The following is a 26,412-nucleotide window of genomic DNA, read 5'->3' as shown; positions in this document are numbered from 1 at the left end:
CAGCGATGAAATGACAGGCCCAATATTTCATATAATACAGGAGCTGCGTGTTAGTTTCCTTCTGTACCAAAGTACACATTTGTCATCCAAACACTGTATAGCAAAAGTCGAGAGAAAAGGGGAACTGGGTCCCAGCAAGCTGGGTTAACACCCCTTCCCGGGATTCCGACGCTCACCCAAGTTGGAGAATCACTGACCTAGAGGACTGCTTCTCAAGGGTTACTGCAGAGCTAGAGGCCAAGCTGAAGGACCCTAGAAAAAGACCTTCTAGGGCCTGGGACACCAGGGGAAGGCTGGACACAGCCCAGAGGAGAGAGGGACAGAGGAGAGAAATCACTGCTATGAAGCGGTGAGTTGAACCCAGCTGCTGCTGCCAGCACCTTCCCCCGCCCTGAAGACACTGCAGGATTCTCAGGCCTCTGGGCCTGCGGCTACAGACAAAGGGGTCTCCGGGGTCCACCCCAGGAAAGGGGAGAGAGGGGCACAGCCTAAGGCTGACTCAGCTTCTGACCCACAGGTCCGCTCTGCTATGTCCCATCACCCTTCCAGGCTGGGTGGGACACCCTGTGGTTGGCCCTGGGGGCCGGCCCAGGAGAAATCCGACCTTCCCCATCTCTCTCTTCTAGCCAGGACTGATTGTTGAGGACGCACCTCCCCAGGAAAAGGGAGAGAGACACACAGCCTAAGGCTGATTCGGCTTTTGACTCGCGCATTTGGTCCGCTGTGTCCCAGGAGCCCTTCCAGGCCCAGTGGGGCTGCACCATTGTTAGCCTTGGGAGCCAGCAAGGGGCTAAAGATATATGACCCTCCCAATCTCCTCCTCCACTAAAGGGACTGATGGTTGAGGACTCAGAAAGCAGCGGAAATATTTCCTAGCCAGGAAAAGGGAGGGGGCTGCCAGAGAAAGCTGGAGAACTGCCTCACAGAAAGTTTGAATCACAAGTCTCCTAGCCTCCAGGCAGGAAGCTCTGTCACATTGATCCAGTCTGTGTTAAAACAAATACACTCTGATAAGGCATTGAACTGAAAGCTGAAAAAGAGTGCCATCTGCCGGCAGACCAAGGAGGTGCACATAAGAAAATGAAAAATAAGGTGCTTTTTCCAGCCTCTATAGCCTCCCTCCCCAAGGCCCGAGAAAGAGAGTCTGCAACCAATTACTGGTTCCAGTGCCCAGTTTTGAGCAACTAGAAGAGACCGTCCTAACAATCCATGTCGAGTCAAGAATCAGAGCAGTGGTAACACACAGCCCCCTGCCACTAAATCCCCACAAAAGAGAAAGAAATTGAGCATCTGAGTAAACTACATCCTAATCAGATGCCTAGACATGAGTAAAAAATTATGAGCTTACTAAGAAAATAGAAGACACGGCCCAAGAAAAGGAATACATCAAAGCCCCTGAAGAGACATAGGATTTGAGAGAACTAATCAGCGAGAGGCACACAAATTTGCAAAATCAAATTAATGAGTTGAAAAGCAATATGGTTAAAGAGATAACATCAAGAAGACATTGAATGAGTGCAATGAAGAATTCGAAATCCTGAACAGAAAAGTAGCAGACCCCAAGGAAAGAAAGACACAATAGGTGAAATAAAAAACACATTAGAGGCATACAGCAGAAAGAATAAGTGATACAGAAGACAGAACAGCTGAAATTGAAGAGAGAAAAGAACAGAGATAAGAATGGAAAAAATTGAACAGGGAATCAGAGAGTTGAATAACAACACAAAATGCAACAACTTAAGTGTCATGGGAGTTCCAGAAGGAGAAGAGAGGGGAAAAGGGAAGAAAGAGTATTTGAGGAGATAACAGCTGAAAAAAATCCCAACTCTCGTGAAAGAAATGAATTTACATCTCAAAAAAATGTACTGTACCCCAATCAAAATTAATCTGAATAGACCTACTCCAAGACATGTACAATTCAGAATGTCAAACGACAAAGATAAAGAGAAATTCTCAGAGTAGCAAGGGAAAAGCAAACCATAAAATACAAGGGATGTCCAGTAAGACTTATCATGGATTTCTCTTCAGAAACCATAAAGGTGAGAAGACAGTGGTATGATACAATTAGGATACCAAAAGAGAAAAACTGCCAGCTGAGAAATCTTTATCTAGTAAAATTGTCCTTCAGATATGAAGGTGAATATAAAACATTCACAAACAAAAGGAAACCAAGAGAGTTTGCAAAAAGAATCCACATTTGCAGGAAATATTAAAGGAAGCCTTAGAAACTGCAAGAAAAAGACAGGAGAGAGAGGCTTGGAGGGAGGGGAGTATAAAAGACAAAAAAATAGCAGAAAGGAAAACCAAAAGAGTAAAAAGACAAATGAAAACATGATATGACATATGAAAACCAAAGAATAAAAAGATGGAAGTAAATAGTGCATTTACAATAATATCACTGAATGTGAATGGATTAAACTCCCTAATCAAAAGATAAGGGCTGACGGAATGCATGAAAAAACATAAACCATCCATATGCAGCTTACAAGAAAATCACCTTAGATTCAGGGATACAAAACAGCTGAAAATGAAAGGTTGGCAAAAGATACTCCATGTAAACAGAAACCCAAAAGAGCAGGGGTAGCTACACTAATATCAGACAAAACAAACTTTAAATGCAAAAAAGTTATAAGAGATACAGAAGGCCATTATATATTAATAAAAAGGACAGTCCACCAGGAAGAAATAGCAGTAATAAATATCTATGCACCTGACCACAGTGCCCCACCCAAAACACATGAGATAAATTATGGCAAAACTGAAGGGAGAAACAGACATCTCTACAATAATCATTAGAGACTTAAACACCCTGCTCACATCATTAGATAGAACAACTAGATGGAAGATCAACAAAGAAACGGAGAACTTGAACACTATGATAAATGAATTAGACCTAACAGACATATAGAGAACACCACATCCAAACTCAGTGGGTTATACATTCTTCTCAAGTGCCCATGGATCTTTCTCCAGGATAGACCACATGTTAGGGCACAATGCAGCTCTCAATAAATATAAAAAGATTGAGATTATACAAAGCACCTCTCAGACCATAATGGAATGAAACCGGAAATCAATAACAGACAGGAAAAACGTAAATTTGCAAATGTGTGGAGGCTGAACAACACACTCCTAAATAGTCAGTGGGTCAAAGACAAAACTGCAAGTGAAATCAGTAACTATTTTGAGACAAATGAAAATGAGAACACAACTTATCAAAACTTATGTGATACAGCAAAGGCAGCCTTGAGAGGAAAATTTATAACCCTAAATGCCTATATTAAAAAAGAAGAAAGAGCTAAACTCAAAGATTTAACTGAACTAGAGAAACTAGAAAAATAACAGGAAACCAATCCCAAAGCAAACAGCAGGAAAGAGATAATAAAAATTAGAGCAGAAATAAAGTAATTGTGAACAACAACAACAACAACAAAACAGTAGAGAGAATCAACAAAACCACAAACTGGTTCTTTGGGAAGATCAATAAAATTGGCAAACACCTAGCTAGACTAACAAAGAAAAAAGAGAGAAGATACAAATAAATACAATCAGAAATTAAAGGGGAGAAGTTACAACTGAAACAAAAAGAATTATAAGAGGATATTATGGAAACTATATGCCAACAAAATAGACAACCTAGATGAAATGGACAAATTCCTAGAAATGCACAAACGACCTACACTGACCCTAAAAGAAATACAAGAACTTAACAATCCAGAGACATTTAAAGAGTTTGACTCCACCATCAAAAATCTCCCAGCAAATAAAAGTCCAGGACCAGATGGCCTCACTGGTGATTTCTATCAAGCATTTTGAGAAGAATTAACACCAATCCTATTTAAACTCTTCCAAGAAATTGAAGAGGAGGGAAAATTACACAACACATTTTATGAAGCCAACATTGTCCTAATACCAAAGCCAGATAAAGATACTACAAGAAAAGAAAATTACAGACCAATCTTTCTAATGAATATAGATGCAAAAATTCTCAACAAAATACTTGCAAATCAAATCCAACAGCATATCAAAAGACTTATACATCACAACCAAGTAGGATTTATTCCTCATATTCAAGGCTGGTTCAACATAAGAAAATCAATCAACATACTACACCATATTAACAAATTGAAGGGAAAAAAACACATGATAATCTCAACAATACAGAAAAGACATTTGAGAAAATCCAGCATCCTTTCTTGATAAAAACACTTCAACAGATAGGAATAGAAGGAAAATTCCTCAATATGATAAAAGGTATACATGAAAAACCCACAGCAAATATCATACTCAATTGAGAAAGGTTGAAAGCTTTCCCTCTAAGATCAGGAACAAGACAAGGATGCCCATTGTCACCATTGTTATTTAATATTGTACTAGAAGTTCTAGCTAGGGAAATTAGACAAGAAAAAAAAAAAAAAAGAAATTCATCCAAATAGGAAAAGAGGATGTAAACCTCTGTTTACGGATGACATGATACTGTACTTAGAAAATTCTTAAGTATCCATGACAAAACTAATTGAGCTAATAAATAAGCTCGGCAAAGTGGCAGGATACAAGAGCAACATCCAACAATCAGTAATGTTTTTGTACACTAGTACTGAACAATCTGAGGAGTAAATCTGGGGGAAAATTCCATTTACAATAACAACAAAAAGACTCAAATACCTAGGAATTAATTTAACCAAAGACGTACAGGACCTATATGCAGAAAACTACAAAAAAAAAAAAAAAATCCTAAAAGAAATTTTAAAAGACCTACACAAATGGAAAGACATTCCATGTTCTTGGATTGGAAGAATAAATATTACGAAGATGTCAGTCTTACCCAAACTCATTTATAGATTCAATGCAATACCAATTGGGGAAATGGACATGGCTCAACTGATAGAGCATCCGCCTACCATATGGAGGGTCCAGGGTTCAGTACCCAGGGTCTCCTGACCCACTTGGTAAGCTGGCCCACACGCAGTGCTGCCGCGCACAAGAAGTGCTGTGCCTTGCCAAGCAGGGGCGCCCCCTCGTAGGGATGCCCCACATACAAGGAGTATGCCCCACAAGGAGAGTCATCCCATGTGAAAAAAGCACAGCCCACCCAGGAGTGGCGCCACACAAAGAGCTGATGCAGCAAGATGACGCAACAAAAAAGAGACGCAGTTTCATAGTGCTGCCTAACAATGCAAGCGGATGTAGGAGAACACACAGCAAATGGACACGAGAGCAGACAATGGGGCAGGGGGAGAGAAGAGAAATAAAAACAAATAATATTTTAAAGAAAAGAAAAAAGCAATACCAATCAAATCCCCAACAGCCTTCTTTACAGCATTAGAAAAGGCAATTACCAAATTCATTTGGAAGGGAAAGTGCACCCAAATAGCCAAAATCATTCTAAAAAAGAAGAACAACATAGGAAGAATTTCACTGCCTGACCTTGAAACATATTACAAAGCTACAGTGGTCAGAACAGAATTGAGAGTCCAGAAATAAATTCTCACTTACTAGTTCATGTTAATGAGACAATAACAGTCTCTTCAACAAATGGTGCTGGGAGTACTGTATATCTATAATCAAAGAATGAAAGAGGACATCTATCTCACTCTCTATACAAGAATCAAATCAAAATGGATCAAAGACCCAAATATAAAAGCCAGGACCATAAAACTACTAGAAGAAAATGCAGGGAAACATCTTCAACACCTTGTAGTAGGTAGTGGTTTCTTGGACCCTACACCCAAAGCACATGCAACAAAGAAAAAATAGATAAATGGGACCTCCTTGAAATTAAACACTTTTGCATCTCATGGGACTTTGTCAAAAGGGTGAAAAGGTAGCCAATTCAATGGGAGAAAATATTTGGAAATCACATATCTGATAAGGGTTTAATATCTAGGATATATAAAGAGATGTTACACCTAAGAATAAAAAGACAAACAACCCAATTAAAAAATGGGCGAAACACTTGAATAGACATTTGTCTGAAGAAGAAATACAAATGGCAAAAAAACACAAAAAAACAACCAACAACACATGAAGAAGTGCTCAACATCACTAATTATTAGGGAAATGCAAATCAAAACTACAATGAGATATCATTCCACACCTATCGGAATGGCCACTATTAAAAAGACAGAGAACAACAGTGCTGGAGAGGATGTGGAGAGATAGGAACACTTATTCATTGTTAGTGGGAATGCAAAATGGTACAGTCACTGTGGAGGACTGTTTGGCAGTTCCTGAAGAAGTTGAATATAGATAGACTGGCCACATGACCCTGAATTACCACTACCGTGTATATATCCAGAAGAACTGAGAGCAGTGATGAGAACAGATATCTGCACAATGATGTTCATAGCATCATTATTCACAACTGTCAAAAGTTGTAAACAACCCAGGTGTCCATCAGCCAATGAATGGATAAACTGTGGTATATTCCCACAATGGAATATTAAGCAGCTGTAAGAAGAAATGAAGTCATAAAGCACATGACAACATGGATGAATCTGAAGGACATTATGTTGAGCGAAGCAAGCCAGACACAAAAGGACAAATACTGCATGAGTGTGTTATTCTGAACCAAATATATTATGTAACATTTTGTATGATTTAAAAAAATGTATATGTATCCAGTGTATTTAATTGAGAAATGTATGTTTTTATTCAATGGTGGTTTCTTTTTATTACCTTATTATTATTTATATTTTCAATTATTAAATGTACAAAATAGGTTAAAAAAAGGAATAGAAAAAAAAAAGTTGCCAAAACACTGATTTTTAAAAATACTATAGTACAGCCTAAATCAAAGAAATGTAACTGGCAACTCCCATTTTCTTGTATTCTAAGTTGTAAGTGATCCCTGATACATAAGTACAATTTTGGTGCTCAGAATGGCAACCCAGCTCTTCTGCTGAATGCATCCCTCCACCCAGCCATCTGTCCATCCATTCATCCACCTGTCCATTCATTGATCATTTGACAAATATTTATTTAGCATCCCTATGTGCAGCGCATTAAATGCACTGGTTATTCATCGGTGCACAGACAAAGTCCCTGTAGGATGGACAAAGTTACAGTGCATTAACGGGAGTCAGGGATTTGGTCTCCAAATAAAAACTGACAAAGGAGAAACTAATTTGTAAATTTATTTCTGGTTTTAGTCCTATGACTTTGAGTAACGCTTGTTTCCTCCCCGTTGTAGTTTGATTAAGAGACGCTGGCCAAAGACCACTTCCTGCTTGCCTGAATCATCCTTGATGCCTAGGTTACTTTCAGTACAGCACCAAACAGATACTATGAACAATTACAACCCCAAGAACAACAATGTCCTTGACAAGACAAATAATAATAGCAACAACTAATACTGATCTAGCACTTACTATATCCTGGACACCATTTAATCCTCGAATAATCCTAAGGATCAGGTGCCATAATTTTTCCTCATTTTGCACGTGGAGACCAAGACATGGAGATGGCTGATTTTGTCCACCACTCCAGGAGTAAGCCCACGTCTGGTTCCTTGATTGTTGGATGCCGCCTCCTGCCAGCAATGGGGAAGCCTGGAAAACGTTTCTTATAACAACTCACCTTAATCATGGGCCTTTTGCCTCACTCTGCAACCAGCCATCAGCACGCTCCTTTTCTGCTAATTAGAACATCAACAGACAATAAATATTGAATATATGTGTAGACTGCTTACTCTTCTAATCAGATAGGGCATTCCACAAAGTTAATGTGGCACCCATCTAATGAGACACATAATTGTTATTGAACTGCATGGAAATTAGATAACACTGCTCCAATAATTGTCTATAATTAGTCTCTAAATAATTGTCTAATGTTTTCTATTCCCAGTTCTGAAATTTTGCAATGCCCATCATTTCCTGATATGATGTGTTATTTCTCCTTTTCTTCTTTTTCTTCAGAACACACCCACAGAAATGAAATATAATGAGCCTAGATTGTATTCCCCAACGGCCTAAGTCCCACCTTCCCCAGGGATGAGCTCTTGCTGTATTTTTGGCACCCCACACCACCTTCTTCCCCAGGCCTCTTCCCTTCCTGGATGACCAGGCAGTGCAGGGTTGAGACAGTGGAAGTCAACCAGGCTCACCTCGCAAGGGCTGTGGACGTGTCGCTGATGGACCGTTGGCATTGACGGTGACCACCATCCCAGGGGTTAGGGACCGAATCATGACCCCCACACAGATGTGCTCAAATCCTAACTCTCAGTCAAGAGGGTGGGAACTCACTTATAAATTGCACTTCCAAAGGATCTATTAAAAAGAAACCAAACTGAATCAGGGCATGTGACTGGAGTCCTTATAAGCAAAGGAAATTGGGACACAGCAGGAGACAACCAGGAAGAGACAGCCAGGGGTTGAGTTAGGGGGTTGCTGGTGCGCCACCACCAGAACAGAAGGGACTTCAGAGAACGCGTGGCCCTGCCGGGACCTTGATGCTGGACTTCTCGCCTGCAAAACCGCGAGCCAATAACTTGCTGTGGTTTAAGCCAACTAGTCTGTGGTACTTTGTTACAGCAGTCCTGGCAAACTAAGACAGTAGGTGATGATATGAAAAGCTAAAATGAACTCTGGATTTCCAGCATTTGAGATCTGGGAGTCTTGGAGAGGAAAGGAAAGATTAGAGAAAACATTTTAGGAATAGGTTTTCCAGGAGAGATTTTCCAGCTAAATACGGTGAGCTGATTAGCTTTTAGTACTCTTTAATTCCAAAACCTATCCTTAACTGACAGTAAGAAAATGAAAAAGATTGAAATTCACAAGGGCACAGTATGTGAGAGAAGACAATAGCTAATAAGCAAAGTCTGCAATCTTTTGGAGGTTGGAAATGGAATGAAAGTTGGTGATAGAAAGGAGAAAGCTGCCCGCTAAACTCTAACGGGTAGGGACACCAGCAGGAATCCCCCCATGCCACCCATGCTCCAGAGGCTCCCAGCATGGTATTTCCAGGGAACCCTTAAGGCAGGAATGAGATGTGTGATTGAAATTAGGGCGAGTCTTAGTTTCCAGGCTGCTAAGACAGATGTCACACAATGGGTTGGCTTAAAACAATGGGAATTTATTGGCTTACGGATTTGAGGTTAAGGGAAGTCCAAAATTGAGGCATCAGGAAGACTGGCATTCCGGGGCTGGCTGCCGGCCACCCTTGATCCTCGGCTTTCTCCGTTCTCCTCTGGGCTCAGTTGGCATCCAGCTTCTGTCTGCTCCCCACGGCATTCTCCTCATAAAAATCTCCAGCAATAGTCTTACGTCCCAGCCCTGTTCAACGGGCCATACCTGAACTGAAAACAACATCTTCAAAAGCTCCTATTTACAAGGACTTCGCAGCCACAGAAATGGATTACGATTAGGAACATGCTCCTTTCTGGGGTATATAATCCCACCTACCACGGGGAGAGTGCTTGGTCACCCCCATGCTAGCGGCGAGACCCTCTGTTCCGTGAATCCCAACAACCCCTCCTCCCCACCACCCTCAGAGACCAGGTTGTGCAGAAAGACGGAAGGTACCAGTTCCAGACCAGAGAACCCCAGGCCCAGGAGAGAGCAAGGGTGACAGCGCTGAGAACGGGGAGTTAAAAAGTCGCTGAGTGAGGAGCAGGACACCTTCACTGCCTCTGCCCTGCTCTGCTTCCAGAACGCAGCAGCTGTGAAATGCAGCCAATCAGCAAAGAGCACAATTCCTCTCAGGGAACACGAAAATTGCTCTAAAGGGGGAAAGACCCCACAGTGCTGCCGTTTGGGGTTTTCACGATGAAAAAGCTTGCTTGCTGTCCGATTACCATACAGCAAAGGTCACTAGTACAAACGGGCAAAATCCATCCACCAATACAGAGCCTCCAGTCAGTTTTTTAGTGATTCACTATTGAATATTAATAGAGAGTCAAAATCCTCTAGATATTTGAGAAAGACAAATATCTAGAGAAATAAACAAACGAAAAAGAACTTCAGCTCAAGAGTCAACACAAGAGGTAAAAGAAAACTTCTATGAAATTATAATCAATATCCTCACAAAGATAAGACAAATGTTACATCTATGAAACTTGTATAGGATGTTATCCATTAATAAAAATATTAGAAATTAAAATACGAAAGTAGAATTTTAAATCATTAATTTTTTTCCCCAGGAAAAAGAATAATTTACTCAATCCAAAATTAATCAAGTATACATTTACTATATCCAAAAGCTACATTTTGACCTTTTAATGCATTTTTTGGTTATTCCACTAATTCTTTTTTTTTTTTCCAAATTCTACTCAATTTATTCATTTTTTAAAAGATATTACATTAAAAAAATATGAGGTCCCCAATCACCCCCACCACCCCCACCCCACCACTCCGCCCACAGTAACACTCTCCCCCATCATCATGTCACATCTATTGCATCCGGTGAGTACATCTCCGGGCATCGCTGCACCCCATGTCCCGTGTTCCACACCATAGCCCACACTTCCCCACGTTCCATCCAGTGGGCCATGGGAGGACATACAACATCCAGCAATTGTCCCTGGAGCACCACCCAGGACAACTCCAAGTCCTGAGAATGCCTCCACATCTCTTCTCTTCCTCCCATTCCCCGTACCCAGCAGCCACCATGGCCACTTTTTCCACACCAATGCCACATTTTCTCGATTATTAACCACAATAGTTCATGAATAGGATATCATTAAGTCCACTCTGATCCTTACTGTATTCCTCCTTCCTGTGGACCTTGGCTTGGTTGTGTCCATTCCACATCTATGTCAAGAGGGGGTTTAGATTCCACACGGATATTGGATGCAATCCTCCTGCTTTCAGTTGTAGGCACTCTGGGCTCCATGGTGTGGTGGTTGACATTCTTTAACTCCATGTTAGCTGAGTAAATCAATTAATTTTTAACAATAATGTAACTCTCAGAAGGGAGAATAAAAAGAACAGAAGATAGGAAGGGAAAACTAGAAAATTAAAATATCTTATCAGAGGAGTTTCAGGAAAAAGAAAAACACAAAATAGAGGTAAAGAAATTATCAAAGAAATAACACAAGAAAATGTCTGCAAACTAAAGAACATGAATTTCCAGATTGAAAGAATCAGCTCAATACCTACAATAAAAGGTGAAAAATGACTCCCTCATTGCTGAGAATAATCTGCTTTGTTGTAGGTGCAATCATCTGTAAAAAGGAATGAAGTGCTGATACATGTTACAACATGGATGAATCTTGAAGACATCATGTTGAATGAAATAAGCCAGACACTAAAGGTCAAATATTGTACAATCTCACTGATATGAAATTATAATATGCAAATTCAGAGGGTCAGAATGTTGAATATAGGTTACCAGGAGCCAGGCTGGCAGTAGAGTTAATGCTTAATTGGTAGAGTTTCTGGGGGGGGTGAAGGGAAAGTATTGGTAATGGATGGTAGTAATGGTAGCACAACATTATGAATGTAACTAACTCACTGAAGTGTATACTTGGAAGTATTTAAAATGGGAAATTTTATATTGTATCTATGTTACTAGAATAAAAGCTTAAAAAAAATAAACAGAATCATACAACACAAATAGCATACCCTAATGTAAAATAAGGACTATAGTTAATAATAGAATTACAATAATTTTGGTTTATCAGTGATGACGAAGTTACCACACTAATGTAAAATGTTAACGATAGGGAAAACTGTGGAGTGGGTGTATGAGAACACTGTACTCTCTACATGGTTTTCCTGTAAACCTGCAACTCTAATAAGTTTTTAAAAGAAATTTCCTTTGATTATAGGTACAATCAGCTGCAGACTCAAATAACTGCTTATAGATGCAAATCCACCTGTGAAACACCTTCACAGCAGCAATCAGGCCAGTGCTTGCTCGACCAAACCACTGGACACCATTACCTAGACAATTTGACACATGAAATTAATCATCACACTTAGCTATTGGTTTCCATTCCTTCTAACCAAAAAATGTCTAACTAAAACATTCAACAAAAGAACTTCAGGGGAAAAAGTATTAAAGAAACCTTTCACTGAGACTGCAAGAGATAAATAAAATTTACCAGGGTAGGGTTTTCACATTGAATAGTCTTCCCTAAAAGTACGGATGTTTCTGATTTCTCCTCATAAAATGCTTCTGAGGAGCTAGTATCCTTTGAAATTATTTATATATTTTATTAAGGAAGGGGAAGCCCCAAGATTATTTGACTACAAATAAATTAAAGATGCATGCATTTCTCTTGACTTTTCTGGATAGATGAGGCTGTAAATGAACAAGTTCAGCACCGCATGCCACACAGAGTAAGCAGACTTGTTCCTTTGCCTTCATGGGTTTCTATTGTATTGCCCACAAATAATTCATGGTTCTTGCATCTGCCTCCTGCTATCATCTTCCCAGAGCTGCTTCAATAATATTTATTGTCCAAATTGTTTGTATCCCTCTCAGGATCAGAACCAGGTTTAATTTATTATTCATTTTGCACTTTAAAAAAAAAAAGTGCTATGTTTTTGTTGCATGAATGAAGGAATGTTTGTGTACAATAGTTCATGACTTCCAAATGCCTCCCACCTACAGGCAAAGGCACACACCTCTGCGGAGATTAACTGGCATGCCGTTTACAGCCAGGAAAGATCATTCCCCAGGCTTAAACAGAAATCACATCGCTGATTTTTAATTGTAAGAGCATGATCCTAATAAGAGAGAACTAGCCACACAAGAAGTTGTTACCAAGGAATTGACCATCTTAAATCTAAAGGAAAATATATAAAAATTTATCACAGACAGATGTTGGTGACAGAACAGTCTATTTTCTCAAAACAATTGACCAACTGCATGGCTACATCCTTCCCTCAAAGATGTCAGATTTTAAATCACCATGGGTTTAAAACTTTGAAACTTCATTTGATACCCACCTAGCAATTTCAACTTCTGTAAATTCTCTTAGAAACTTTCTTTTGTTACATGAGATCAGCCTCCTCTCAAAAAAAATTCTATCAGACGTATTTGACCTTCCCGAATTGCTCTTTAAAAGCTGCCTCGGTTTCTCAGCATAAACTTTTACAAAGCCAAAAGATTGTATATCTGTTGTGTTTTCCAAATACCTGATAATTAAAATTTCAATTTAATCATAAGAGGCAGAATTGATTATCCATAGAAATCAGAACTGAGATGAAAATCACAGTTGAACCATTATCCCCAAATCTCTATCTATTCCGCTGCCGTGACCACTTCGGCCAAATTCCACCCTGGCCAAGCATCTCCCTATTTATTTCTGTTTTCTCATCGTGACAGGCTCCTGGCAAGGTGATCCCGGAGGCGTTTCACCCCCTCCCCGGCCTCGCACTGGTATCACATGTCCACTATTCAGAACCTCCAATCTTTTGACCCCTTTGCTGATGCAACTAAGGGTGATGACTTTCTCCAGAGAGGGACCCAGGATTGCGTTCACGTAAGAATCCAGCAAAGGAATGGCAGAAAGACACTAACTACTGTTCAGGGCATTGCAGATGATTACGACAGAAAGAAACTCGTGAGAGCTTTCAAAAAGAAACCTGCCTGTAATGGTGCTGGGATTGGACATCCTGAACACGGAGGGGTCATTCAGCTTCGAGGTGACCAAAGGAAAAACATTTGCCAGTTTTTCTCGCAGGGTGGCCTTGTCAAGGAGGAACAGCTGAAGGTTCATGGATTCTTAAAATGAACCGAAAAACACGGACCCCAGTCCATCAATTCCACATCTCCTCCTCTGGGGAAGGGCTGGGTTTGTGCTACCAGCAGGGCCAATCAGAGTTCGTTTCTTGGGATTCATTATTAAATATTAAAATAAATTCTCTCTTCCCTAAGATTGCTTATCTAGGACTATGTGAATTTGCAGCTACCAGCAGGCATCTTCCCAGCCATATGGAAGACGCCTATCTAGAAGAGAATGAGATCACTGTAACAAATGCACCACACTAATGAAGGATCTTGTTACCGTGGGAAAGTGTGGGAGGGGGAGGGAGGGAGCACATGGGAATCCTCCATATATTGTATGTAACATTTATGTAATCTTTGTTTGTTTTTTATTTTAAAAAAAGAGAATGAGAGCAACACAAAGAAGGCATGAGCGCCAACACGGAGAGGCAGTTGTGGTGCCACTTTGTGCATCCCTAGAGCCAGCCCTGCCTGAAGGGCACTCCACCTCAGGACATCACACCAGATGGGTGCACGAGACTTCAAATGCTGGCTTTACTTTACTACCACTTTCTAGTCAGGTGAACTTGGACAAGCTACTCCACTCTTCCAAGGCTTACTTACCTCATCTACAAGATGAGGGATAACCTTAGTACCTACCTCACAGAGTTGCAGGAGGCTTAGTACAGCAAATGTTCAGCAAATGTTAGCACGTGAGTTCTTGTGTTGCTTAAGTTAGCCTGAGTTGGGGTCCTGCCACATTACAGAAAGAGTCCTGGTGAAGGAATTTCAATGTTCTTTGAAACGTGACCAGGGGTCACCTCTTTACCTTTCCATTATCACCATCTCTAGGAGATTCTTGAGCAGTGTTTTGCCTGAACGCACTTCTACTCTGTGCCATCTACCCGCATCATCAGTGACACAGCAACCTTCCCTAAACATCCCCTGTACGATGAACCATCCCTGCTCTAATTTCTGCTCAGACTCCTCGCCCTGGCTCTCCAAGACTCCACCACCTTCATCGTCCAGTCTGAGTCCCCTCTGTCCCTAACAGTCTGGTCAACCTGATAATCCTACCTCTCGCCAGTTCACATCCCTCTGCCTTACCTGCAGTCCTCTCCAGCACCTGCCAACTTTTTCCTTCCGATAATCAAGCATTCTTCATTTCTGACTGCTTTGATTGGCTTCTTTGGCCATTGTGGCTTCCTCTGCTTTACCCTCTCTGATAGTCATCATTTTCAACTCTAGACTACATTCTGCACTCCTAGATGCACTTGTGCACTTGCAGGTGAGTCTAACTAGTCCAACTAGAAAGTGTTTTTGGGTTACATTTTTTTGGCATGTCCCCATAACTCAGTGGTAAGTCCACAATGGGCATCAAAATCATAAGTTTTGGTAGGATCCAACTATACTACTACCCAACACTATCTTTTAAGGTTTTAAGAGAATTTTTCAAAAAACTCAAGATATCTAACAGTGACTACCCTAACATTGATGCAAAACCTTGATTATGAGAGGCATATAAATACTTAAATGACAAAATCAGGCAATTCCAAGATAGTTCCAGGTCTTTATTGCAAATACGCATATGCATTACAACATTTCCCATGGGAGATGGTCTTCAACTTGTTTCTTGTTTTCACAGAAGGGCAAATATCTTTTGAAATTGTCTAAGAATGGTTTATGAAATAGACACTCCCCCACTCCCGCCAAAAAAAAAAAAAGCCCTCATTGCCTCCATTTTCTAAACTGATTCCTGAAAAAATAACTGGTTTTTGTTTATTTTACAGGATAATACATTAATTTTCTTTCAAGGTATAAAAAAAAGAGAGACTTCTAAAATACGAGTCTCCTTTGGTTTCAAAGATCTATAAAAATACATTACTTATGCTCTGTTCATCCTCTGACTTAATAATCCAGTTTACCAGCAAAAGAATAACAATACAGGATGCAAACGCATGCAAACCACATTAATCTTGCAGCAACACTATGTCAACGTCATCATGGACACCTTGCAAAAGTAGTTCTCCTGGGTATGTAACAATCTTCCTTCGTTTTGCAGCTTTGAGAGTTCCTACCAGTGCTTCGAAGAGGTTGGCACATTTGTCATCTCGGAAGAGGACTCCAAATTTCACACTTAACTTTCCATCAGCATCTGATTTGAGAAAACACAAAAGTCAAAGTCTGTTTCTCATCCCCTTGTGTGGCCGATTCACAAGCTCTTTAATGACCATCTAACTATGGGTTAGCCAACACCCAAGATCCTAACTTCAATGTAGCCTCTTCCAGATCCAAAAAGTGATGGGATACACACTATGACTGCACCCCTCGGAGCCTGGATATCACCTCGACAACGACCAGAAGAGACCCAAGCAGCATTTAGAGAAGGTTCACGCATTACATAACTGCTGGCATGGACCAGTGTGACTCACTCTAAATTTCAGTTTTTAATTGCTATGTTCACTGTTGAATCAATAATAAAATAAAAGAGAAATCTGGGGGCGAGGAACCATGTCTGAGAGTGCTCTGAACATGCTCAGAAACCAAAGGGTGAGGGGGCATGGCCTTAACCAGACATATTTCTCCTGATTCTGAATAATGTGGCCATCTATGTCAAGAGCAGACCCCCAAACTAAGCACCTGGGGATCTTGTGAGATACAGATTTCTGGGCCCATCAGCACAACAGCCCAAAGGTGGAAGCAACCCTAGTGTCCATCCACAGATGACAGAGAAACAAAACACAGTCCATCATTATACAATGGAATATTATTCAGCCGAATAAAGGAATGAAGTTGTGATATATATGACAACACAGATGAATTTTGAAAACTTCATGCTAAGTGAAATAATCCAGACACACACAAAAGAACAAATATTGTATGATCCCACTTATATGAAACACCTAGAACTTTAAAATTCAGAAACAGAAAGTAGATTACAGGTTACCAGGAGGTACAGGAGGGGATATGGGGAGTCATTGCTTGATGGGTACAGGTTCTTTATGGGGTGATGAAAAATGTTTTGGTAATGAGTGATGGTGATGGTCAAACAACAATCAGAATATAATTAGGACTACTGAAGTGTATATTTGAAAGCAGTTAAAATAGGAAATATTGAGTTGTATGTATGTTATCACAATATCCTACATTCTAAAAAATTCAGGGAATAAGAAGTGGATGTGCTGTTTAAAGGCAATCACTTGTGGGTAGTGGATGTGGCTCAAGTGATTGGGCTCCTGCCTACCACGAGAGGTCCATGGTTTGGTTCCCAGTGTCTCCTAAAGAAGGCAGCAAGCTGGCGCGATGGGAAGGCACAGCAAGCTGACACAATAAGAGACACAAGAAGAGAAACATAATGAGAGACGAAACAAAGCAGGGAGCAGAGGTTCCCAGGGCCTCCTAAAGAGGACGAGAAGGCACGGTGAGCTGATGCAACAAGATGATGCAACAAGGCAGCGGACTTGGCCCAGTGGTTAGGGCATCCGTCTACCACATGGGAGGTCCGCGGTTCAAACCCCGGGCCTCCTCGACCCGTGTGGAGCTGGCCCATGCGCAGTGCTGATACGTGCAAGGAGTGCCCTGCCATGCAGGAGTGTCCCCCGTGTAGGGGAGCCCCACGCACAAGGAGTGCGCCCCGTAAGGAGAGCCGCCCAGGATCGGTTCCCGGAGCCACCTAATGAGAATGCAAGCAGACACAGAAGAACACACGGCAAATGGACACAGAGAGCTGACAACGGGGTGGGGGGGGGATAAATATTTTTTAAAAAGCGTCATTTCGGGTCAGCGATGGGTTCACACGTGCACTCTGGAGACAGAAGGTTTTCGGTACGGTTCTGCCCCTGCAGTGCTCGGGAGGCCTGGCCTCGCTGACTCCCGTTGTCCGTGGAGATGGCCTCCTGCCTGGCGCCCCTGGACCGAGCCGGGATCTTCCCGGCAGTTAAAGGTACCACCTTCACTTGGGAACGGTGACTCAACAGTAACTTAACAGAAGAGTGAAGAACCAGTAAGACTTCTTAGGTCCCTCCCACTGGGGCTGTAATTCATCTTCAAGATGTTGCTTTCTCCAGGTTTTAAAGAGCACCCAGGCTCCAGGATTTATCTGTGGAGGGTACACCTGTGGGAAACGCAAGGCGGCTGGAAGCACACTGGGGAACGGCCGTCAGAGAAGGGCTGAGAGACTGTATCGAGTTCATGGGGTGTTGATTTACACCAACTTTTGTATCTTTTTCATCTTTCTCTTATAATCATTCCATGATGGTGACTCAGGTTGATGTACAAATAAAGCGATTAGAGAAGAACAATGGCCCCCAAAGATGTGCACAACCTAATGGAACCAGGAAGCTTCCATGGCAAAGGGACTTGCCAGATGAGACTAGATTAAGAACCTTGGGAAGGGAAGACCATTCCAGATTAGCCGAGGGGCCCACTGCAAGAAAAGGAGGTCAGTGATGGCCATGAGAGAGCCTCAACCACACTGTCAGCTTTGAAGATGGCGGAAGGGGTCACGAGCCAAGGAAGGTGGGCAGCCTCTAGAAGCTGAAAAAGGCAGGAAATGTATTTTTCCCCGTGGCCTCCGGGAAGGAATGTAGCCCCGGTGACATCTTGATCTCAGTCCAGTGAGACCCCTGACGACCCCCGGCCTATATAACTGTCAGAGTAACGATTTGGGTTGTTTTCCATCACTTACCTTGTGGCAATTGTTACTGCAGCAACAGAAAACAGTACAGAAGACATTTAACATAAGTGGCTTAATGGGATTTTCAAAGTATGTTTTGTTCCTTCAAAGTAGTTGCATTTCATAAGCAGACAAAGCAATTAGTAAGAAGACTCAAGCTGTTAGAACAAAGCAATTCTCAGGAGGTAGTTGTTAAAAGCTGTTTTTCTCTTATATGATGGAATTATTAAACTTTGAGTTGCATTACCCTAATTTTCGCTGAATGTATTTATTACTCTTAGTATTTCAAAATGCAACCCGATCTCTTGCAGATGTAATCTGAAACCAAATATCTAAAGCTCTGAGTATAACAGTAACTTTCATTACAGTTTAGAAAAAGGGCACCCACCAACTCCACATGTCACTATCCTCATGGTAGCTGGTATTCGCTGATGAATAAAAAGCTGACTTAAAATAAACCTACCTAAAAAGACCTGAAGAGACATTTTTCTAAAGAAGAAATACAAATGGACAAAAAGTACATGAATGGGAGAAGCAGGGGGGTGGGTGGGATATATAGGAACCTCATGTTTTTTAATGTAACATTTTATGTTACATTAAAAAAAAGTACATTAAAGAATGTTCAACATCACTGGCAGTTAGGGAGATACAAATCAAAGCTCCAGTGAAATATCTTTTCATACCTACTAGAATGGCCACTGCTAACAAAAGAGAAAACTTCAAGTGGTGGAGAGGATATGGAGAGAAAGGAGCGCTTATCACTGCGGCTAGGAATGCGGCATGGTACCGCCACTGTGCAAGTCTGCTTGGTGGTTCCTAAGGAAGTTAGATAGAGCTCTGCCATGTGACCCAGCAGCACTGCTGCTAGGTATGTACCAGAAGAACTGAGAGCAGTGACGTGAACAGACATCTGCACACCAATGCTCAGAGCGACATTATTCACAATTGCCAAAAGATGGAAACAACTCAGGTGTCCAGCAACTGACAAATGCATAAACAAACGCTAGAATATTATCTGGCTGTAAGAAGAAATGAAGTCATGAAGCATATGACAACGTGAACGAACCCGGAGGACATTATGTTGAGTGAAGCAAGCCAAGCACAAAAGGACAAATATTGTACGACTTCGCTAATATGAACTAAATATAACGAGCAAAATCATGGAGTTAATAGCTAGAATGTAAGTCACCACAAAATAAAATATGGTTAGAGAATGGAAAGCTGAGGTTAAATCTGTGCAGAATTGGTAAAAAGTTGCTTGGAAATGTTTACAAATGAATAGAAATGCTGAAAGCACATCACAGGATTTCTAATTAGCAGCATTAACATATGGGTATGATGGTTTGTTTTTTGTTGGATTTTTTTTTCTGGAATAATGAAAATGCTTTAATATTGACTGAAGTGATGAATGCACAACTCAGTGATTCTACCAAATGCCAATGATTATCCATTTTAGATAAATTGTAGGGTTTACAACCCAAAAAAATAATAGGATGGGTTGGGGGAAAAATACACCAAATGTAAGATATAGACGAGTTACTAGCAATACTCTGACTATGCTCTTTCATAATTTGTTACAAATGTAAAGCAAGGTGTTGGTGGTGAGGTAATGTATGGGAGCCCTGTATGATGTTATGCACATTTGTTTGGCAAGTTCAGAACTTTTGTTTTTTTTTAAACAAGATACTGGAGATTGAACCCGGGACCTGGTACATGAGAAGCAGGTGCTCAACCACTGAGCTATACCTGCTCCCAAATTCACATCTTTTATTATACACTTATTGTTTATGTATACTCATGTACGAATGATTTATACCTCAATAAACTGTTTTTTAAATGAATTAAAAAATATATTTTAAAAAATGAAATGAACCTGCCTAAAGGATGATTTACTTTAGCTATACTAGTATAACCATAAATACCTGACTACCGGAATTCGAGAATTTGGTGAAAATAAGTACCAGTTAGCCTCATTTCAAGCTAAGTCCCTGGTCATTTGGAATGTTGTGAAATGATGACAAGTTGCGGAGAAAACGAATTTTAACAGTGAAGCAAATAAAAGCTCAGGCATGATCTGATTACTAGGGTGGCTGTGGCCAGATGTTCTTTCCATGCAAAGGCTGACGGGACATCTCAGCCGCGCTCTGCCCCTGAACCGCCATGCCCACGACTGCTCTGGGTCTCCAGGTATCATCTCAGGGGACAAGCCTGGGGCCGGGGCTCAGCCACCACAGCTGTGTCCTGCGGCCCCAGGACACCCTTCCCCAGGCTCCCAGCAGACTGGCGGACCTGCCTGTCGGGAGGAGAAATGGTGACCACCTCTGTGTCGGAATACTTACTTCTGGAACCCAAGCGGTGCATTTCCTCCACTAAGAGGCTCACCTCATGATCCACATTCATTGCTGCCTGCGAGAGAAAAAGAAAGTTTGTCTCATTCCCATTTCTACATCTCATTCAGCGCGTCTCACCAAGCCAAAGGCGCTTCCTTCCCTTTTTCCCATGTAGCATTTGCCACGATGACTTTAACTCATCCCTCTTCCTAAAAACACTTGTGAGATACCCACGGTCCCTCATTCCCCCTCGACCCCCACCATCGTCCTCTGCAGAGCCCCCCACTGGTCCACTGCACCCACCATGAACGCTGGACACAGCCTCCTCAGGGTGTCATCCTGGGCACCCACAGAACAGGGGGGAGCAGCACGGGACCAGCCTGGAGGGGGCAAGACCTAGAACAAACAGCCAGTGACCAGCGCCACTGAGCGCCGGGAGCCTACAGCCCGAGGCCACACCGGCTTCGTGGACATGGCACTGGGGGAGGGAGGCAGTCGCCCAGGGGGAGAGGATCTGGGCAGGGCAAGAGAGGCTGCAAAGACAGGGAGGGACACACTGGAGGTCAGCACTGAGCAGGGAGCAACGGTGAGCCAGCCCGGGCCCTAGGGGCAGCTAAGATGGCCAGGGGGCAGCGCCACGATGGCTGCCGGGCCCCACTGGGACATCTTGTCCTTCTGCAGCGGTCACGGTACCACCTGGCGGCAGTGGGGAGCTGGTGTGAAGACTGTCCACTGTCAGAACAGAATGGGAGTGGAGGTGCCCTCAGCAGCCTGGCTCTGCCCCCGATCCTTCTCCACCACCCTTGCCCTCAAGGCAGCAGGTACGCCTGTGTCTTTTTTTTTTTTCAAGATTTATTTTATTTATTTCTCTCCACTCCCTTGTTGGTTGCACTTGCTGTGTCTGTTTGTCTTCCTTGCCTCTTTAGGAGGCAGCGGGAGCTGAACCTGGGACCTCCAGTGGAGGAGGGAGGTGCCTAATTGCTTGAGCCACATCTGCTCCCTGCTTTGTTCGGTCTCTCATTATGTTTTTCCTCCCCATGTCTCTTGCTTTGTCATCTGGTTCCATCAGCTCATTGCACCTGCCTGTTGCGTCAGCTCGCTCCCTTCTTTAGGAAGCACCAGGAACCTCTGCTCCCTGCTTTCTTGTGTCTCTTATTATGTTTTTCTTCTTGTCTCTCTTGTTGCATCAGCTTGTCACATTTGCCCGTGCCCCCAGCTCGCTGTCTTCTTTAGGAGGCACCGGGAACTGAACCAGGGGCCTCCCAGGTGGTGGACTGGAGATTAAGCGCATGAGCCACAGCCGCTTCCCAACACCTGCGTCTTTTTAGTCCTCAAATATCCCTTGCCCTCTCCTCTCCAGCCTTCTTCACGCATACTGTCTCCTCGGGCGGAGCTTCCCTCCTCCTCTCTCTCGGGGCGAACTCCCACACCTCCAGCCCAGGCTGAGCTCCTCCCGTAAAGGCAGAAATTTACACTGAAAACAACCACGCAGGGTCAGAGAGCATGAGCGGTGGGCAGCAGGCATCTCCGTTCCACCTGTTTTCAAATCATAAGCTTTGCGAAAGGAGTAAAGCACTTAAAAAAGGGAGTACTGTTTAATTTGGGGAAATGATTTGAAAGAAACAACTTTATCCAATCCGACTGGAACTAAAATCTTGGTAGCTTGTAAAAAAAAAAAAAAGACAAGAGTGACAGCGATGGCTATATACCATCTATTTAAATCGTGATTGGAACTCTACCTATTTTATCAGTTAATAAAGTACCACTACCGTCTGTTGTATTATTTGTGTGACTGTCCTAATTGAAGAAGTTTGAATTCCAATAATAGGCACACGTCTCCAATTCAATCCATCTACCAGAAGAGAAGGGGAGCAGAAGCACCCCAATATAAAAAAGCATATCGCCCAAATATGAGAACTCTGTTAGTTGAATCCTGCATAGAGTGTTATATTCAATTCAAGACGTAGTTTAAGAGATACTAAAAACCTGAAACAGTGGCTGAGCTCCTGCTTCCCATGCACGAGGGCCCAGGTTCAATCCCAAGTATCACCTAAAAAAAATTTTTTTTAAAGCTAAAACATCCGCAGAGGCCACTGTCCGGAAGGCCCGAATGCGTGAGAACCGCGGTGGAAAGCCCTGTGCACTTGAGCGCGGTGGGCGCCCGTGGCTGCGCCTGCCCAGCTCCCGTGCCCATTCTGGCACAGGCAGCTCATTCTCGTGTGGGGCGGCCCTTTCCTTCCTCAGTCCTGGGGCCCAGGGGGGGTTCGGGCCTTACGCTCTGGGGCATGAGGGAGGCGATCCCACCCTGGAGAACGCCCAGCAGCCCTGGGATCTAAGGCGGGCCCTGACAGCCCCTGGCGCACACCGCCCGGTGCAGAGCAAAGCGCCTTCCAGCCTTCAGCGCCGCTCCAGCCCCGCTGCCGACGGGCGCGCGCCCCTGGAGCGGCGCATCTGTGAATTGGAAACAGGGTTTTTGCAGAGGAAACGCAGTCCAGATGCAGTCACCGCACATCAGGCTGCGCCCTAAATCCACAAGGGGGAAGTCTGGACCCCAAGACACAGGCACCCAGAGGGAAGGGCCGCGTGAAGACGAGCAGGCCTCGGGGTGCTGCCCCCACCACCCCAGGAACTTCTGGGGTCAGCAGAAGCTGGAAGAGACAAAGAAGGACCCTCCCCTAGAGGGCAGGGCCCTGCCTACAGCTTGGTGTCAATTTCTGCTCATTCATTAGATCCCAAGCTCCTAGCCGAGTGTTCACCCCCATCTTAGGGACAAGGAAACTAAGGCCAGAGGGCGAAGCGCCCACAGCTTCTGGCTGTTCGGAACACACCTTTCCAGCCCTGCCTTCCTCCTCCTCCCCCTCCTCCTCCTCCTCTGCTGGTTATTATGCAAACTGCACTAAATACAAAAGTGGGCTGTATTTGTATGAAATGTTACATGCTGAATACTTAGTAAGGCAAAACACTCACAAAGCAAAAGAGGGAAAATACCAGCTGAGCAGCTCGGGGAGCTGTGCCGGGCAGACATGATTTGGCACATTTTATGTCTGCTATGGAGGAAGGAGACAAACGTGGGCAATATCGATTGTAACATACTCCTGGGAAGGCCCACCGCATCTCACAAAGAAGAAACGACAGCCGCCTGGGCCCGGGGAGCGCCCGGAGAGGACAAAGAGGCGGCGCGCAGGGACCAACGGGAAGCGGAAGCGATCGGTGGCGCTGGAACCTGCCGGGAGGTGCGGGCGCCCGTGCCGCTGGGACAGCAGCGAATGAGGCCCCGCGCGTGGGAGGCGCAGAGAGCGGCGTGTCCACGGCGCCGCCACCGCGCGGGGGCCACACCCAGGCCTATTTGAGGTCCCTCCAGGAGCTGCTGTTTTCACGGTCGGGGGCAGCACGCGGAGATGTTCTAACGTCCAAGGACGCACGGCCAGGGGCGCGGGGACCTCGGGACTCGGGCGCCCACGTGCGCTCCGGCAAGGTCCTCGGTCCGGCTGCCTCCGCCACCCCGGGCTGGTGCGGGTCCAAGGGTCACTCGGTGCCCGCCCCCGCCCGCAGGAGCGTACTCGCTCCATATTTGGGCATATGGCGCCAAGTTGAGGAGTCCTCCCGGAAGGGGTCCCAAGACCCGGTACCCACGGCCGCCCTCGGTCTCCCCGCCCCCACCCCCGGCGCCCGCGCGGAGTTGGGGGACCCGGGGCAGACCTCCGTCCGGGGCGCACCGGGGGCTCGGGGCGCCTCCCCGGGAAGGACCGGGGCCGGGAGGCCTTTGTCTCCGCCACCCGCGGTCCGTGCGTCCAAACCCCACCACGCGAAGGGACCCCGCAGGGCCCTCGGAGCCCCCAGTGGCCCTCACGGTTCCGTCAGGGTCACCCCGCGCGGCGCTCACCCCGGCCCACCCCGGGGCCGCAGCGCCACCGCCCTGAGTCCCCACGAGCCTCGGGGCCCCGGCACCAGCTCCCCCCCACCCGGCTCTGCGCGAGGCGCCCCGCGGCCACGGTCACCCCGCCGGGCGTCCGCTGGGGACGGGTGGGCGAGCCGCACCCCCGGGTCCCCGCACCGCGCACGGCCCCGGGGCCGCGACGGCGCAGCCCCGGCGTCCCTCCTACCTGGCCGCACCTTCCCCGGGTCCGCCGCGCCGCCTCGCTCTCTCTGGGGATGGAAAGTGGGAGCTGCTCCGGGGCCCCCGGTTCCCTTCTTAACGCGCCGGGGAGGAAGAGCGCAGGAAGGAAGTGGCTGAGGCGGCAGAGACGAGGGCTGGGGGGCGGGGAAGGGGAGCCGGGTTGACGGCTCAGGAAGGGGCCGCCCACCGCTCCCCGGGACCAGCCTCGGGGAGGGAACGCACCCTGCGCCGGGCGCGGAGGCCGGCCCCGGGCAGGTGGCGGGCGCCCGCGGCTGCAGGAGAACGCCGGCGCCGCGGGGGCCGCCGCCCTCCCTCCGCGCTCCGGGGCCAGGGCTCCCCGGGACGCCCTGGTCGAGTCCCTGGACGCTGAGGTCTCCGAGGAAGAGCGTGACGCTGGTCCTGCGTGTGGCGCGCGGGGTCCTCCAGAGCTAAGCGGGTTGTCTGCTGTGCAAAGAAACGCGTGCCTGCAAGCCAGCGCGCTGCACTGCAAAGAAAATGCACCTGCGCGAAACTGGGTCTTGATCCCGCGTGGGCGCAGGTTTCTTAACCTTCTCCATTCGTTGCATTTCACTGCATAAGGCAATCCGTTTGCCCACAGGCCCTGTGGGCACTGTCGTTTTAATTCCCGGGTGCGCCAGGAGCTCGTCGTAGCCAGAGCCCTGCGGAGAAAAGTGACCCAAACTCTTCCTAGAGGGGGGACTGCACAAATAACCAGAAACGACGCCCCTCCCCCAGAGGTGTTGGGGTTGGGGTGTCCATGGGACTCAAGAGCACCCAGTCCCTAAACTGGCCCCCGTCGTTCTAGGAGGTGACCGGGGCCACCTGGCACTCGGATAATCAGATAATTCAATCCATTTCTCCCCTGGAAATTGGGCGTGGAGAACTCAGAAAGTGAACCTTGCATAGAAAGGCGGAAGCCGAGAGGCAGCAGGACGGCCCAAAATGGGTGCCCAGGAAGCAGAACAAGTGAGGAGGTGTATCCCTGCGTGGTGTGCCGCTGCGGTTAGGTAGTTAGGGCGCAGCAATTAGTGTTTCCCAGGACTTTGCCAAAGAGCAAAAAAGAAATAGCATTTCACCTAAACAAGTAAAAGTCATTTTTTTTGCACTTTTTAAATTAAAGTTAACCGATCGCAAAAACGTTACATTAAAAAACATTTAAAAATATGAGGTTCCCATATACCCCACTCTCCACCCCCCACCCCATCGTTTTTGTAAATTGTGTTTTTTTGAAGATTTATACATCACAAAAAAAGTTACATTAAAAAATATAAGATGTTCCTGTATACCCCCCACACCCCCACACCCCACTCCTCCTACACCAACAACCTCCCCCATCATTGTGGCACACTCATCGCACTCAGTGAACACATTTTGGGGCACCACTGCACCACATAGATAATAGTTTACCCTGTAGTTCACACTCTCCCCCACTACATTCAGTGGGTTATGGCAGGATATATAAAGTCCAGCATCTGTCCCTGCAATATCATTTAGGACAATTCAAAGTCCCAAAACGCCCCCACATCACATCTCTTCTTCCCTCTTCCTGCCCTCAGCAACTACTGTGGCCACTTTCTCCACATTACTGCTACAATTTCTTTTATTACTAGTCACAATAGTTTCATGGTAGAATATCA

The 26,412-nt window shown here is 44.9% G+C and overlaps 1 protein-coding gene and 1 pseudogene across 1 annotated transcript; one reads left to right on the top strand and one right to left on the bottom strand.

The window, feature by feature from the left end:
* The first annotated feature begins 13,333 nt into the window (after window positions 1–13,333).
* LOC101426246 (eukaryotic translation initiation factor 1b pseudogene) lies at window positions 13,334–13,681 on the top strand (annotated as a pseudogene).
* Window positions 13,682–15,203: 1,522 nt separating this feature from the next.
* Window positions 15,204–24,888, bottom strand: ABRACL (ABRA C-terminal like). Its single transcript, XM_058307555.2, has 3 exons — window positions 24,762–24,888; window positions 20,668–20,734; window positions 15,204–15,808 (listed from the first exon to the last, which is right to left on the bottom strand). The coding sequence occupies exons 2-3, from the start codon at window positions 20,726–20,728 to the stop codon at window positions 15,624–15,626; spliced, it is 246 nt and encodes an 81-aa protein (XP_058163538.1). The 5' UTR covers window positions 20,729–20,734; window positions 24,762–24,888; the 3' UTR covers window positions 15,204–15,623.
* Window positions 24,889–26,412: the final 1,524 nt, after the last annotated feature.

This window comes from Dasypus novemcinctus, chromosome 11 (assembly GCF_030445035.2).
Source record: "Dasypus novemcinctus isolate mDasNov1 chromosome 11, mDasNov1.1.hap2, whole genome shotgun sequence".
In the NCBI taxonomy this organism is placed as follows: domain Eukaryota; kingdom Metazoa; phylum Chordata; class Mammalia; order Cingulata; family Dasypodidae; genus Dasypus; species Dasypus novemcinctus.
This window is presented reverse-complemented; position numbering and strand designations above follow the sequence as displayed.

Excerpts from the sequence above, each read along its gene's own strand:
- ABRACL (XM_058307555.2), bottom strand. The coding sequence starts at position 20,728 with ATGAATGTGGATCATGAGGTGAGCCTCTTAGTGGAGGAAATGCACCGC. Across the intron at positions 15,809-20,667 it reads GCACCGCTTGGGTTCCAGAA|ATGCTGATGGAAAGTTAAGT; the intron begins GTAAGTATTCCG and ends TTCTCAAATCAG.